This window comes from Ziziphus jujuba, chromosome 6 (genome assembly GCF_031755915.1).
Source record: "Ziziphus jujuba cultivar Dongzao chromosome 6, ASM3175591v1".
Lineage (NCBI taxonomy): Eukaryota > Viridiplantae > Streptophyta > Magnoliopsida > Rosales > Rhamnaceae > Ziziphus > Ziziphus jujuba.
The window spans coordinates 5,011,590-5,028,409 of NC_083384.1; the positions used below are offsets into that span (position 1 = coordinate 5,011,590).

At 36.0% G+C, this 16,820-nt stretch overlaps 1 protein-coding gene across 1 annotated transcript; it reads left to right on the top strand.

Moving 5' to 3' along the window:
• Positions 1-9,549: 9,549 nt before the first annotated feature.
• Positions 9,550-10,991, top strand: LOC107431479 (uncharacterized acetyltransferase At3g50280). Its single transcript, XM_016042398.2, has one exon. The coding sequence runs from the start codon at positions 9,550-9,552 to the stop codon at positions 10,972-10,974; it is 1,425 nt and encodes a 474-aa protein (XP_015897884.2). The 3' UTR covers positions 10,975-10,991.
• Positions 10,992-16,820: the final 5,829 nt, after the last annotated feature.

Consider the following 16,820-nt stretch of genomic DNA (forward strand, 5'->3'; position numbering starts at 1 on the left):
GCATTCTTTTTCATGGAAAATTATTTGTACGTTCATTTTTAAAAGTTGGTTTCAATAACATGAAATTTATTAATTATGATTGGGGTAATATGGAAAATTATTTGTGCTTTTCATTTTCAAAGGTTGATTCAATAAAATGAAATTGAAATTTATTAATTTTTATTAGGTGCATATAATCCATTATTTTTGAATATAATTGCTTGACTTTGATACTCTAGAGTAAAAAGTACAAAATCAAGAGATGCTTGTAGTATAGGCGACAATTTAGCTGGATATATACGTCGATTTGGATATTTTGTGTTTTTCTTTTTTCCTTTTTTTTTTTTTGGTGTTTTAAAACTGTTTGATTAAAAATAAAAAATAAAATAAAACTAGCTAGCTATAGTTTTGTAAATGTAAATCAATGTACCACCTTCGAGTTGAAGGAAAATAAAATTTAATGTGCAAAAAGAATATAACGAGACAATTATATATAAAAATAGAGAATTAAAAAAACTTTAAATTATTTTTGTATGAGTAATCCTGGACTCTATTGTCCACGAGAATAAGACTACATATATATATATTGTTTTTCTCCCATTTATGAAATCTATTCAGGATAATGCAAAAGATTTGACACTTACGGGTGAAAAAACCGCATATATACCCCTCTATTTTATCTCCTTTTCGTCACATGACATATATGTATTCAAGATGATCGGAAAATGGAAGGAAAAAAGTTTAATGATTATTTGTATGAAAGAAATCCGAGTTTATGACTACAGTGCCAAAAAAAAAAAAAAGTTCGGGACTAAAGTGCATCTTCTTTTTTACACCATGTTTGGTTTTGAATCTGATAAGGAATTCATGGAACTAAATTGCATCTTCTTTTTTACAGTATGTTTGATCTTGAATCTGACAAGGAATTCATGGAAGCTGCTTCATGATGTTTTGACTGCTACTCCACCAAATGCTTATTATAAGCACCACTTTTTGCTTTTTGCTTTTTTTTTTTTTTTTTTTTTTTTGTGGTCCCAAATTGTAATGAGTTAGTGTCAACTTTATCTAATTTCTTTCTTTCGTTGTATTCCTAATTATCTGATTCAGATAGAAATCTATAATAATTTGGACGTAAATAAAATTATATTTTACAATTTATGTATTTTCGAAAGTTAAATTAGTACGATTATAATATCAAATTCTACTATTATAATATCAAATTCATATATATGCGCTTCACTGCGCTGTTGGAATTGTAAGTAACAGCTCCTTTTTTTGTTATTATTATTATTACTTAAAAGTTTCTTTTTTTTTTAAAATTAAAATTTATTTTTTAAATAAACAATTTTATATATAACTCCTTAATTTATTAAGGTTGTGTTTCTTATTCGGTTAATGTTTTAAGTTTACTATTACTGTTATCAACATTTTAAAATAAATTTTGGTTTATACGTTTTAGGGAGCTCATATAAATTATTCGAAAACAATTTAAACACATCCAGACTGGAACAAGGAATATTTAACCAGAATTCTATCTCTTCCTCCTTGGTGTATATATATATGTATATATATATATATATATATTAGATGCATGTTTTAAGCTGATCGTTTAGGAGAATTAATTAGCTGCAAAAAAAAATATCTAAGATAATATTCATGAAACATCTAAAACCCAAAAAGTTGATCCGGACATGCGGAAGAAGGAAGGCCAATAAAGGCTCTTAAATCTTGATATTGTTCAATTTTGCTCCATCGATACTTGCTTCTCTTCCTCTGTGCATACCTAGTATTATAATCAGCAATTTAACACGTACAGAAATCTTCACCCTATCCTACCTTCCTTTCCTCTTCTTCTTGATTTGTTTTGTCTTTTCTTTTTTGTTTATGTTCTGATTCTTGGAGTCCTTTTTTGCCAATTGAGACCATCGAGCTTTCAGTCTCTGTCTAGCTATCATTGAATTTGTTTAAGATAAAACGTGTTTTAATATAGATATTAGAGGGGCCAACAAGAGCTTAATTAGTGTCTAAGAGGGTGAAAAAGGATTCCCGAACAGAACATATGCAAAGGAAATTAGATTGATCAAGAAAAGAGGAAGAAAGGTACAATAGGTTGAATTAAGCTTAAGAAAACAATTCAGTAAGAATATCAACATTCAAGGAACAGTCATCAATTAAGGTACAATTCAATAAACACAAAAATTTTTGATGAAACATATATATACTTTTTAAAAAAAAAAAATTTATACATGAGCTGTAACATCCCATATCGGTTGGAGAGGTGCACGAAGCGGTCTTTATAAGGCTGTGGATACCTCTCCCTTCAAGACGCGTTTTAAACCCGTGAGTAGTTAGGTAGCTGGGGTTTTAAACCCGTGAGTAGTTAGGTAGCTGGGGACGCGTTTTAAACCCGTGAGTAGTTAGGTAGCTGGGGCTAGGAGGGCCTTGGGCCTGAACCTGGTGAACCCAAAGCGAACAATATCTTGATGCGGTATCTTGATGCCAGTGGTAGAGGGCCTTGGGCCTGAACCTGGTGAACCCAAAGCGGACAATATCTTGATGCGGTATCTTGATGCCAGTGGTACTAGACTGTTACAGTGGTATCAGAGCCAGTACTCGGATCGATGTGCCAGCGAGAACGCTGGGTCCCAAGAAGGCAGGATTGTAACATCCCACATCGGTTGGAGAGGGGCACAGAGCCAGGGTCCCAAGGAGGCAGGATTGTAACATCCCACATCGGTTGGAGAGGGGCACGAAGCATCGGTTGGAGAGGGGTACGAAGCGGTCTTTATAAGGCTGTGGATACTAGTCCCACTGGAGAGGGATACGAAGCATCGGTTGGAGAGGGGTACGAAGCGGTCTTTATAAGGCTGTGGATACCTCTCCCTTTAAGAGGCCTTTTGCCAGTGGGACTGGTATCCACAGCCTTATAAAGACCGCTTCGTGCCCCAGTACCCGGATCGGTGTGCCAGCGAGGACGCTGGGTCCCAAGGAGGGAGGATTGTAACATCCCACATCGGTTGGAGAGGGGCACGAAGCATCGGTTGGAGAGGGGTACGAAGCGGTCTTTATAAGGTTGTGGATACCAATCCCACTGGAGAGGGATACGAAGCATCGGTTGGAGAGGGGTACGAAACGGTCTTTATAAGGCTGTGGATACCTCTCTCTTTAAGAGGCCTTTTGCCAGTGGAACTGGTATCCACAGCCTTATAAAGACCGCTTCGTGCCCCTCTCCAACCGATGTGGGATGTTACAATCCTTCCCCCTTGGGCTGAAAAGGTTAAACAAATTATATATTTTTTTAACGATTAAACAAAATCTTATATATGTATATGTATCGATTTGTATAAATTAATTAAGCAACTACCTTTCAATTATTGTGTCTACCTTTTTCATGATTAATATTCCTTATCTTCTCTACGTATAGTGTTCAATATAAATATTTTGTGCTTAAATATATTTCCCCATCCAAATTTAATATTAATTGATTCCCTCGTAACTAAAGAACCAAAAACTATAAGTTATATATATTTTTTTATTGTTAAGGTATTAGTAATATTCCTTATAATAGTTATGCATGCAATTTCAATTCCACTAGCTTCAAAGTCGACATGACAAAATCTTTTAATTTTTTATTTCTTATCTTAGTTTTACTAATTATTATATCTTCTTCCAAGTTTACCTAATTTTTATATTAGATCATATATAATACCCAAACTTTTTCACCTTTGAATTAAGTTAAAAATCATTTGCAGGCTGATAAATATTAATTGGAAGACCCATGACACAGAAGGTAAAATAAATTTAATATATTAATTTCATTCCCTCATAATTAAAGAACGATAAACTATAACTGATATATTTTTATTGTTAAAGGTAGTGCTAATGTTATATATCTATAGGCGATTTCAATTCCACTAGCTTCAAAGTCGTGACAATTGAATGCTTTTCTTTTCTTTTCTTTTCGTTTTTTGTTTTTTTTTTTCAAAATGTTAGCTAGTTTTATTAATTACGATATCTTCTTCGAAGTTTACTTTTTTATCTTAGATCATATCTGATACCCACACACTTTTTCACCTTGGAACTAATTAAGTTAAAAATCATTTGTACGCTGATAATTGACCACCCATGACTGCGTCCAATTCAGAAGGTAAAGTAAGTAAACCTTATAAAACAGGACCTCATCATGAGCAACATCAACACGGAACGAAATATTGGGCCAAATTTGTCCAACTTTTTCTTGTAAGACAATAAAAGAGACAAATTTTGTTCCCATGCATATATATATATATATATATACCCACAGAAATCAAACAATTGATTTATGAATTTCATCATAAAAAATGGCGTTGAAATGTTATTTATGAATGTGAACAAATTGCCCATAATTGTGATAATTAATTTTATTATATTCAACAACAACGTGGAGATCGTGTTGCAATAAGCTGTTATTAGATACCAATATATAGGCTAAACTGGCGTGGCATCACACAGTTTGGAACCCTATGATCATAAAATTCAACTGCCTGGATTACAAATTTCAATTACCAGTGTGATAGTATGACTTTTAGCATATAAGATAATAGGAGACATAAACCAAACAATCATTTAGTAATGCTATACTTACCAAATTTATTTACTAAAATCTTGGTAAACAATAATATGCCAGTATACAAGAGATTAATAGATTATTCATATCCTACAATCATGAGAGGAAAAAACAATTGCATAATGCCACATCATTGTTTATTAAAATTTTGGTATACAAATTTGATAAATGTAGAATTAGTGATAATCATTATACATGCTAGTGTTAGATGCACACATAAAATGAAAAACATGAACTCAGCAACATGGAATGAAATACTCGACCAAAGTTATCCAATTTTTCTTTAGACATGTCGTTTATATACCATCAAAAAAAAAAAAAAAAAAAACCTTTTAAACATGACAAGCCAATAATTTGATGATATAATGTTTAATAAATTAAAAAACAGCGAATCTAACTGAAACCCAAATTAGAGTTGACATTATACCAAATATTCTAGAACAAGCTCCTCATTATAAGGTCCGCTTATGTTGAAAGTTTAAACAACTTTGAAATTAATTTCATTTTGGTTAACAAGATTTCAATTGGATTTTAATATTTATTATAGCTCTTTTAGTTTTTCCATTTTGCTATTTGTTATTAGTAAAGATGACTATCAGTAGGTTATTATTGACTGCATTTAATTACGAGTTGATTTTTTTTTTAAAAAAAATTTAATTTGAAAAAGTAAACCTTTTTGATAATCATCTAAAATACTAAATAATATGTGGATTCTATTGGTGATAATTATTAATAATAACAAATAGCATACTTCTATTCGTGTACCATTCATTAAGAACAATCGTGATTAAACCCTTAGAAGTTATTAAATTATTGTTTATAGTTATAACATGTGCCAAAAGAAATTGTTATCGCTAATTTCAAAATTGAAATTTTATTATTTGAGTGCATGATTTAGGATAGTTGCGCCTATTAATTAGTATTCCAGTTTGAGGTTCTTGTGCGCCCGATCATTATTATAATTAAAGCATTCGGTAACCATTGTATAAAAGTATTTCCTCCTCAGCCAGCTCGTTTTTTATATATACCACTTGCCATACTCCAACTGTACATATACGAATGTTATTTAATTATTAATGACTTAATTAATAGTAATTATATTACTTAATATAGGAGTGTGATCCACAGATTCAGAAGACAAATAAGAAAAACCAAATTTCCTTCCTTTTATAAAACAAACGATCGAAAAATCATCGAATATACTCCGTACGCGTTATTTCCAACCATGGTCCATGATAATGAAAATTTCTAATATGGTGGCAAAATTGTCAGGACCCGTCCAGAATTCCTTCTCCGGAACCCTAGACAGCCCTGATCCCAGGGAAACCCTACCAGACCATCCAATGGAAAATCTGGCAGAGCCTCCCCTAAGGGATTTACTTACCACAAATTACCTGCACTGAAAACACACTTCTAACAACATCTCCTTATTCCTCCCACAGACTACAAATTGTTTCCACAAATTGCAGCACTTCAAAATAAAACAACAGCAGCAACCCAGTGCATTAAAAACAACTACACATCCAATACAGTATACAGAGCATTATACAATTAACTGTGGAATTTATAAAATGACGGATAAAGAAGCAATACAGGATAGAGAGGAAAAAGGGAAGAAAAACTTCTTGAACCTTCGGCAACGAACTGAGATGTTGCGCTCGCCCCGGACAATCAACGTCTCCAACCTGAACCTAGGGGAACGGAATTTAAGAGTGTGAGATGCTAATCATCTCAGTGAGTGACCCTATCTACTATACAATATAATACCACGATAATACAGTAGATAGATAATAATTAAAAAATAATAATTTCTCTCAAAACCCTTACAATTCTCTCAGTTGGAAAAGTTTCCCTTTTAAAACCTTTTCACAAAACCCTTATTCGTAATTCCAGAAAACCAATAAACCAAATAATTTAATAAACAACAAATAAACAAATAAATACCCCAAATATAAATAAACTGCAATAAATTATAATAAATAATTTTAGAACACCTTTGGGGTTTAAAACATTATTTGCAATTTACACCGACGCACCACACCATATACCGGTGATGCCCTCCGATACCCAGCGTCCTGAGCACCGACTGGCGGGGGGTTAAAGAGAGAAACCTGCAACGGTCACTTCGGCATCCCGACAGTACCGCTGCTAAAACCATCAACCCGGCCAAGGAGGGGGGCGGCTGTGCACAACAATAACCTTGCCTGCCCACGGTCCAATGGCAACTCACGGGTGAAGTAATAACCGCACGCTAAACCACATAATAACCGCATGCTACCAAGTGTCCATACACTATACACCAGAACACCAATACTGTATGAGTGCGTCTAAAAATAAACAATAATAACCAACCGTACCGTTTTCCAAAATTACCGTGGGAAGTATACCAAATTTTTACAAAACACCATCCCACATATTTTTATTCAATAACCCGGTACGAAACATTGATAACCAACAAACCACAATTTTCTCGAAGTACGAGATGCAACCATAAAAATACCGCGGGCATAATTTATAAAATTAAACCACCAACTTAAACAAATATTTTCATAAAATATTTACCCCAATTATACCCGAAATTTATATAAAATCCAATCACAACGAATTACTGAAAATACTTACTCATGTGTAATAAATATCATTTAATCATAATAAAATAATAATCGGGAATTTCTAATGACCCAAAATTTCATTTAACACCAATGGATAAATATATATATAAAATAATATTTTTTCCGATTATATTTAAAATATGCCATATGAGCACAATTTTACAGATACCAAATTAATACCACATAAATACAATTAATTACCCCGAAAATATTTTTAAAGGTGGGTCACTCACCTGGAGCATGCAATTAACCCATGATCCACCACGGGATCAATTCTACGACTCACCGGTGCTCTTAGAACAAAATTCACAGACAGTCAAATAAATTAATATTTTAATCGGGTAAATAATACCCGGTACCCGGGGGGTCAAACACAAACTTTAACCAAAATGGTCGAATGATATACCAAATCAAAGCTCGTGGGACGAGGATCACCAATCCGGTTTCCATCGACCCCAACTCTGCCGGAGGTGGTCGGAATTTGGCCGGAAAAAATTCGGCCGGTTTTCACTTCCTCGTATCTCGCAAACTGCTTTGAATTTTTGAGATTGGAGGCCATTTTTGGATTCAGAGGACCCAAAATAGGGGGAGAGGAGGCTTAATTGGGATTGGGCTGGCCGGAAAACACAAGAAAAGAGGAGAGAGAAATTTGGCCGGCCGGCGGCTTCTCCGGCCCGATCAGCGCGCGTCCGGCGGCGGCTGGCCGTGAAAATTGGCGGCCGAGCTCGCCTTCTCCTTCCACACGTCACTGGCTGGCGCGTGTACTGTATGGGTGGCTGGAATTTAAAAACACGGGAGAGAGAGAGGGACGGCCGGTGGGAGAAATCTGTGTGTGCGTTTTGGTCTCTGTCGGGCTTGGGGAAGAAGAAGGGAAGGAAGGGAAAAGAAAGGGAAGTGTTTTCCCACGTGGGGAAAAGAAAAGAAAAAGAAAAAGAAAAGAAAAAGGAAAAGAAAAAGAAAAAGAAATAAAATAAAAAAATGATTAAATAATATTAATAATAATATTATTATTTAAAATAATAATAAAAATAATTTGATTTTACACATGGTTGACATGTGGCATTCCACCATGGTGACACATGGTCACCTTCATTAAGTCACACGTGGCACATCGTTATACGAGTAAAAATAATATTAAAATAATACAGTATTTGAAAAACTCTGCAGGTCCATAACTTTCAAACCACATGTCCAAATCGGACGTGCCGCTGGTTTACGGACTCGTATCGACAAGCACTTCACAACCATGCATGAGTCAACGCTCAACCTTGCATGAATAAAAAGTCAACTCCGACACCCCTTGGACAGTTTGGACCTCAACTTATTTTGCTCAAAACTTTCAAACCGTAGCTCCGTTTTTAACGTACTACCAGTCTACGAACTCGTGCCAACGTGTACTTCGTAACGGTACCTCAGTCAACCTAAAATTCCAACCGGATCAAAAAGTCAACTTTTGACCCATTCGGTCAACGGTCAACCTCGGTCAACGTGCAAAAATTCCGACATGGTTCGGGACGGGGTGTTACAAAAATCTTCAAATGTATTATTTCTGCTACTTTATAATGATCATGTTGCCAAAGAATTTGGTCAACCATGATATAAATATTTCACAATTCCTGCATCCACAAATGGAACACGAGGTATGGAACACAATATATATTAATAATGTTTAGCAATCCCATGTATGATGCATTATCTTTTCATTTATCTATATATTGTACATATAGTTGAGTCCACATAATTTATAAATAAAATAAAATAAAATTAAAAAATTGTTGTTACAAAATATTCATGATTATTAAATGGGTCCATAAATATTAATTAGAGAAATTTGGACAATTAAAAAAAACATGTACGTACAATCCATATGTTAATTAAATATTTATTAATTTTTTCATAGTTTTTAATTGCATGAATACTGTTTTTATACTATCCACCACTAGATTATGCGGTTGGAGACTTGGAGCTAGCTAGAGGAGCTTATCTTATACATAAGACATATATTTATATATTTTCAGCCAAAAAAATACGTATATTTATATATACATATTAGAAAATTGATAAAGATTATTTTTATTTTTTATTTTTTTTAAACTGGAAAATTGTTAGAGATTTGAAAATTTAGACAAGGGAAAAAGAAAGTCAAATATAGGAGACTACAGTTTTTCCCCTAAAATTATATATATATATATATGTATATATACATATATATGCAAGGTATTTGAGTACAAGAATTAGACAAGGCGAGTGAGAGAGCTAGCATTATCCCTAACGCACTTTGGGGGCTTGATAAACTTGAAAAGAGATATACAAGCCTTCAAATTAAAGTAGAAGTAATTCAATTCATTCTAAATGGCCAAAATTCCACCCTCTCTTCGCATTATTTCAGAGTGCTTTATCCAACCATACGATGTTGTTACTAATTCACAACAATCCAAACAGCCCTTCTACTTGACACCTTGGGATCTTGTGTACATACATCCACGCTTCTATGTCCAACGCGGCCTTCTCTTTGCCATACCTCCCCAACCGCATTATCATTTCATGAAAACCCTATTGGATAAGCTCAAACACTCTTTATCCCTAGCCCTGGTTCATTTCTTCCCTCTAGCTGGCCGACTTAAATCCATCAAAAACAAAAACCCGCTTTCCTATTCCTTCTATGTCGATTGCAACGACAGTCCTGGTGCAAAATTCATCCATGGTGCGTTGGACAACACCACTGTATCAGACATCCTATCTTCGACCGATGTATCAGAAGAGTTGATATTACAATCCTTGTTTGATGATGATAGGACAGCCAATATTGACCTCCATGCAATGAGCTTGCTTACGGTCCATGTGACGGAGCTGATGGATGGCGTGTTCATAGGATGTGGAATGAGTCACTTCCTTGCGGATGGAAACTCTTTCTGGCATTTCTTCAACATGTGGTCAGAGATCTTTCAAGCACAAGATCAAGCTGCAGGGAATACTAAGACTGCTAGTATTTCCATCTCGCGTCCACCCATCCTCGACCGTTGGTTTCCTGATGGTCACGGTCCACTTATAAATCTACCTTCCACTCCTTTCCATGGTCTTGATCATCATGATAATGAGCATGATTCTACTAAAATATGTGAAGCTCCAAAATTCAGGGTGAGAACCTTTCACTTCTCGTCACAAGCAATAGCAAAGCTGAAAGCAAAGGCCAATTCAGAAGGTGAAACCAGCAAAATCTCATCCTTCCAATCCTTGTCTGCATTGGTATGGAGATGCATAACCAGGGTCCGCCGTTTACAACCTCATCAACCCACAACCTGCTTGGTTCCTGTCAACACCAGATCGAAACTAGAGCCGCCCTTATCTCAAGATTATTTTGGGAACTCGGTTGGTATCACTGTCGTAGTTACTACGGCAGGTGAACTGGTGGGAGAGAATGGTCTTGGTCTGGCAGGGTGGAAATTGCATCAGGCGGTGGTTAACTACAACGACAAGGCGGTGCGCAAGCGGCTGGATGCGTGGCTTGAATCTCCGATGTTTCTGAACCCACAAGGTGGAGGTCTTGATCCACACTGGGTGATGATAAATGGGTCGGCCAAATTCAACACATTTGGCAATGAGTTCGGGATGGGTAAAGCGTTGTCGTTTATGTTAGCAAGAAACACAGCCATCAGTGGAAAGATAGTGGCCCACTCTGGGAGAGAAGAGGGAAGCGTTGACTTGGAGGTCTGCCTTCCTCCGGATACTATGTTTGACCTTGAATCTGATCAAGAGTTCATGGAGGCTGCTTCATGATGTTAATTTGGATGCCATCAAATGATTTATTATTATTCAAATTGTAATTTGTCTACTTCATTTGGTTTCTTTCCTTAATTGTTCTCTTATATAACTTCTTCGGATAGAAATCTTTAATTGGTTGGACTTAAATAAACAGAAAGTTAAATTTGTAACAATCTTATTATTATTATTATTATATAACTCCTTTGTTAAAGTTTTGTTTCTTTATTTTGGTTGATATTTTAAGTTTACTACTAATATCATATTTTAAGTTTACTACTAATATAATTATTTTAAAATAAACTTTGGTTTGAACGTTTTAGGGAACTCATATAATTTGAAAACAATTCAAAGTACATGTGCACACTGGAACAAGGAATCTACCAGAATTATATCTCTTCCTCCTGTATATATTTAGATGCATGTTTTAATTAGCTGATCCTTTAGGAGAAGCTGCAAAAAGAACATCTATGATATTCAAGAAACATCTACACCCACCATGTTGATCCGGACATGCTGAAGAAGGCCAAGAAAGGCTTTAAATCTTGATATTGTTCTATTTTGCTTCATTGATATTTGCTTCAGATTTTCCTCTGAAAATCTTTTATAATTAGCAAAATGGCACAAGCAGAATTTTTCAGCCTATCCTACCTTCCTTCCTCTTCTTCTTGATTTTGTTTCGTCTCAATTTCCTTTTTGTTTATGTTCTGATTCTTAGGAGTCCTTTTATGCCAATTGAAACTAGAGCTTTTCAGTCTGGCTGTCTTTTTAATTTGTTCAAGATAAAACGCACGGATGTTTTAAAATAGATAGAGAGGCCTAAAAGAGCTTAATTAGTTTCCAAGAGGGGAAAAAGGACTCCCGAATGGAACATAAGCAAAGGAAATTTAATTAATCCAGAAACGAGCAAGAAAGGTACAATAGATTGAATTAAGCTCAAGAAAACAATTCAGTAAGATTATCAGCATTCAAGAGGACTCATCATCGACTAATTAAGGTACAATTCGATAAACACAAGAATTTTGATGAAATATAAATATATATATATATATATATATATAAAATAAAAAAATAAAAAAGCTGACTTGATCCCACATGAAAAGTTTAAATAAATTATGTATATTTTAATTGCTTCAACTACATAATTAATTAAACAAAATTTTATGTAGATTTGTACAAATTAATTAAGCAACCATTCAAAATTTATTGTGTCTAGCTATTTCATGATTAATATTCCTTGTCTTTTGCATCTAAAGGGATAGCCGAATTATGAAATTATCACCTAGTACTGTTCGACACAATATTTTGTGCTTAAATATATTTCCCCATTCAATTTAATATATTGATTGATTCCCTCATAATTAAAGAACCACAAACTATAATTTGTTATTTTTATTGTTAAGGTATTGCTAATGTTCCTTATGGTTTTTTTTTATTCGAATGAAAAATGTTCTTGAAGTTATGTAGGCAATTTCAATTCTACAAGCTTCAAAGTCATGACAATTTATTTTACTTTTTTTAAATCTTAGTTTTACAAATATATATATATATATATATATATATTCTTCCAAGTTTACGTATTTTTTTATCTTAGATCATACATAATACCCACACTTTTGGAATTAAGTTAGAAATCATTTGTAGGCTGATAACTATTAATAGGTAGAACCATGACTTAGAAGATAAAACAAATTTAATACATTAATTTGACTTCAATGTCATGATAATCGTTTACTTTTTTATGCTAGTTTTTATTAATTATTATATCTTCTTCCAAGTTTACTTTTTTATCTTAGATCATCTTTAATACTCACACTTTTCACCTTGGAATAAGCTAAAACTCATTTTTACGCTGATAATTGACTACCCATGACTAGGTCCAATTTAGAAGGTAAAATAAGTACACCTTATAAAAGAGGACCACATCATAAGCAAAGTCATGCGTGGAACGAAATATTGGGACCAAATTTGTCTAACTTTTTCCTAACTTTTTCTTCTAACTAAGGACAACAAAAGATACAAATTTGTTCCCATATATATCTACATACCGTCATAACTAAAACACATGATTTATGAATTTCATTATCAAAAATGGCGTTGAAATAATATTTATAATGTAAATGCATTACCCATAATTGTGACAATTAATTTTGTTAAATTGAACAACAGCGTGGATACCATATGTAACATTCCATCTCGAAGTACATCGGAATTTTTTGCACGTTGATCGAGATTGACCATTGACCTAGTGTGTCAAAATTTTGACTTTTTGTTCCAGATAGAATTTCACATTGGTTGAGGCACCCTTGCAGAGTGTACATCGATCCGAGTTCATAGACTAGTAGCACATCAAAAATAGAGCTACCATTTGAAGGTTATGAGCAAGACAAGCTAAGGTCCAAACTGTCCAAGGGGTTTCGGAGTTGACTTTTTGTTCGTGCAAATTTGAGCTTTGACTCATGCATGGTTGTGAAGTACTCATCAATACGAGTTCATAGACTAGTAGTAGGTCCGATTTGGATATGTGGTTTGAAAGTTATGGATCTGTAAAATTTTCCGAATACCGTAATATTTTAATATATTTTGACTTGAGTGAACAGTGTAACACCCCGTCCCAAATCACACCGGAATCCGTGCACGTTGACCGAGGCGGGTCAAAAGTTGACTTTTTATCCCAGTTGGAATTTCTAGTTGACCAGGATACCGTGGCGAAGTGTATGATGCCCTGAGTTCGTAGACTAGTAGCACGTCGAAAACGGAGCTACGGTTTGAAAGTTATGGGCAAAACAAGTTGAGGTGCAAACTGTCCAAAAGGTGCCGGGAGTTGACTTTTTCTTGTTGTGTAATTTTTTTTTGACTCTTGTATGGTTGTAAAGTACTCGTCGATACGAGTTCATAGACTAGCGGCACGCTTAAATCGGACATTTGGTTAAAAAGTTATGGACGTTTGAAGTTTGCCGAATACCGTAATATTTTATTATATCTGGCTTAAGTGCACAGTAACACCACGTGTCATCACCTGATTGGTCCACGTGGATGAACAGTGTGACCACGGTGGCTTTTATTTGACAAAAATCTTGGGGAAGAGAGAGAAAAAGAGAGAGGAGAGAGAGAGAGAGAGAGAAACCGACCGGCTGCCGGATTCCGACAAATTTTTCTGCCAATTCTCGTTACACGCGCTGGCCAGACGGAAGCCTCTCTCCATTTCTGGCCAAACCCCAAAATCTCACGGCCGTTGGTCGCCGGACGAGCCCGGATCGAGGCGGCGAAGTTCGGCGGTGATTTTTCCCTCCACGGCCGGCCACCGCCGTTTGCCCTGTTTCCGACCATTTTCAGGCCACACACACCAGCCACCCCTCACCACCTCCTCAAGTCCAGCCTACCCACCAAATTTTACGGCCACCAGACCTCCGACATGCCGGGATCGGAGCATTTTCCGGCGAGGGGCCGAAAATCTTTAAACCCCGATTTCTCCGCCGTCCGGCCTCCGTTTGCCTCACCTCTGGTCCCGTTGGATTCCTCTCCCCTCGATCTACAAAACCGCCAAAAATCTCAGCCAACGGCCACCGCAGGCGAGCAGCCAACGACGGGTCCCGGTGACCGCGGCGGCTCTCCGGAAGTTACTGTTCCGGCGAGTACCCAGTTGCACCGCCGGTCCTTGTCCACTGTTTCCAACCTCCTGAATCCAAATCCGGCATCCTTTTCTGCCAATTCACGATGGTTTGGGAGAATTGAGGAGTCGAATCCCGAAAGCTTTCCGGCGAGATTCCGGCCACCTCGGGTCCGATCACCGGAAAGTAAGACCGAATCTGTGATCCTCATCACTCAAGCTTCAAATCGGTATATAACTCGTAACTTTTAGATGTCGTTTGTGTTCGCTCCCCGGGTACCCATTTGGGAGTTATCCGATTAAAATATTAATATATTTGGTTGGTATACTGTGGATGTTTTAGGTGCGCGTACGAGTAGTGGAGTTGATCCTGCGGAGGATTTTAGCTGATTTACGCACTTAAGGTGAGTGACCCACCTTTAAAAATATTTTGGGCAATTAATTATGTTTAATTGGTGTTTAATTGGTATTTAAATTATGCTCATGTGGTACAATTTAATTATGATTTTATTATGATTTAATTTATTTATTATGCATAAGCAAAGTATATTTTGGTAACAATCGTATGTGGTTTTAAAAATATACTTGGGCATAATTGGTTTAAATATTTTATGAAAATATTTGTTAAATTGGTGGTTTAATTTTATAATTATGCCCACGGTATTTTATTCGTTGAACCTCGTATTACGAGAAAAATTATGGTTTTATTTGTTATCGATGTTTTCGTACCGGTTTGTTAAATAAAAATATGTGGGATGGTAAGTGTGAAATTTTGGTATATTTTCCACGGTAATTTTGGAAAGAACGGTACGGTTGATTAAATAATTATTTTAGACGCATTCATACAGTATTGGTGTTCTGGTATATGTGTATGTGGTTTAGCGCGCAAGTATTATGTCTCCCGTGAGTTGCCATTGGACCGTGGGCAGACAAGTTTGTTATTGGCCACAGCCGCCCCCCTCCTTGGCCGGGATAACGGTTTCAGCAGCGGAACTGTCGGGATGCCGAAGTGCCATTTGCAAGTTTCTCTCTTTAATCTCCCCTCTAGTCGGTGCTCAGGACGCTGGGTATCGAAGGGCATCACCGGTATATGGTGTTGTGCGTCAAGTGAAATTTTCAGATAAAGCTTCAAACCCCAAAAATGTTCAAAATTATTTATTATAATTTATTACATTTTATTTATATTTGGGGTATTTATTTATTTATTGTTTATCAAATGGTTTGATCCCTTGGTTTTCGGGAAGTACGAATATCGAGTTTTGTGAAATGGTTTTAAAAAGGGAACATTTCCAACGGAGTGATTAGTGAGAGTTTTGAGGGAAAATTATTATTTCCAACTGTTATTATTTATTTAATTAATTATCGGTATTAAATTAAACTCCCTATTTGTTATTATTATTATTATTAAAAGTGTTCAGTAGCTAGGGTCACTCATTGAGATGATTAGCATCTCACGTTTTTAAGTTCCGTTCCCTTAGGTGCAAAGGGTGATAGACGTTCTTTTGGGGTGAACCAGTTCTCCGCCGCTATCGAGTTTCGAGAAGTACTTTTGTACTCATTCCTTTCAGTTGTATTATTTCTTCATCTTTGTTGTATTTCTGTTGAATAGCACTTCATAAAGCTCTGTATACTATTTGGACACTTATGTTTTATTTATGCACTGGTTTACTGTTATTGTTGTGAAGTGCTGTAAATTTATGGAATCAATTTGTAGTTTTGCGGGAGGAATAAGGGGATGAGTATAGAAGTGTGTTTTCAGTGCAGGTAATTTTTGGTAAATCCTACCCTTAGGGGAGGTGCTGCCGGATTTTCCGTTGGAAGGTTCGGTGGTATTTCCCTGGGATCAGGGCTTGTCTAGGGTTCCGAGGAAGGAATTCTGGGCAAGTCCTGACAACAGTGTGTGCCACATGTCATGTTTTCAGCCAATCTCGTGAGTGAACAGTGTCACTCACGGATGGCTTTTATTTTGGCCAAAACACATGTGGGCCGAGGGGGAAAAGAGAGAAAGAGGGGAGGAGAGAGAGAGAGAGAGAGAGAGAGAGAGGAGAGACCACTACCACCGGCCACAACTGTTTCTTCCATTTCGGCCACCGTTTTTGTACACACGCCACCCCACCACCTTTGCCTCCTCATTTTCGACCAGCCAACCAAATCCCACTGCCAGCCGACAGCCGACACACCCGGATCGAGACTTTTTCCAGCTGTCGCGTTGATTCCTTTCAACCCCAATTTCTTCCCTATCCGGCCTCCATTT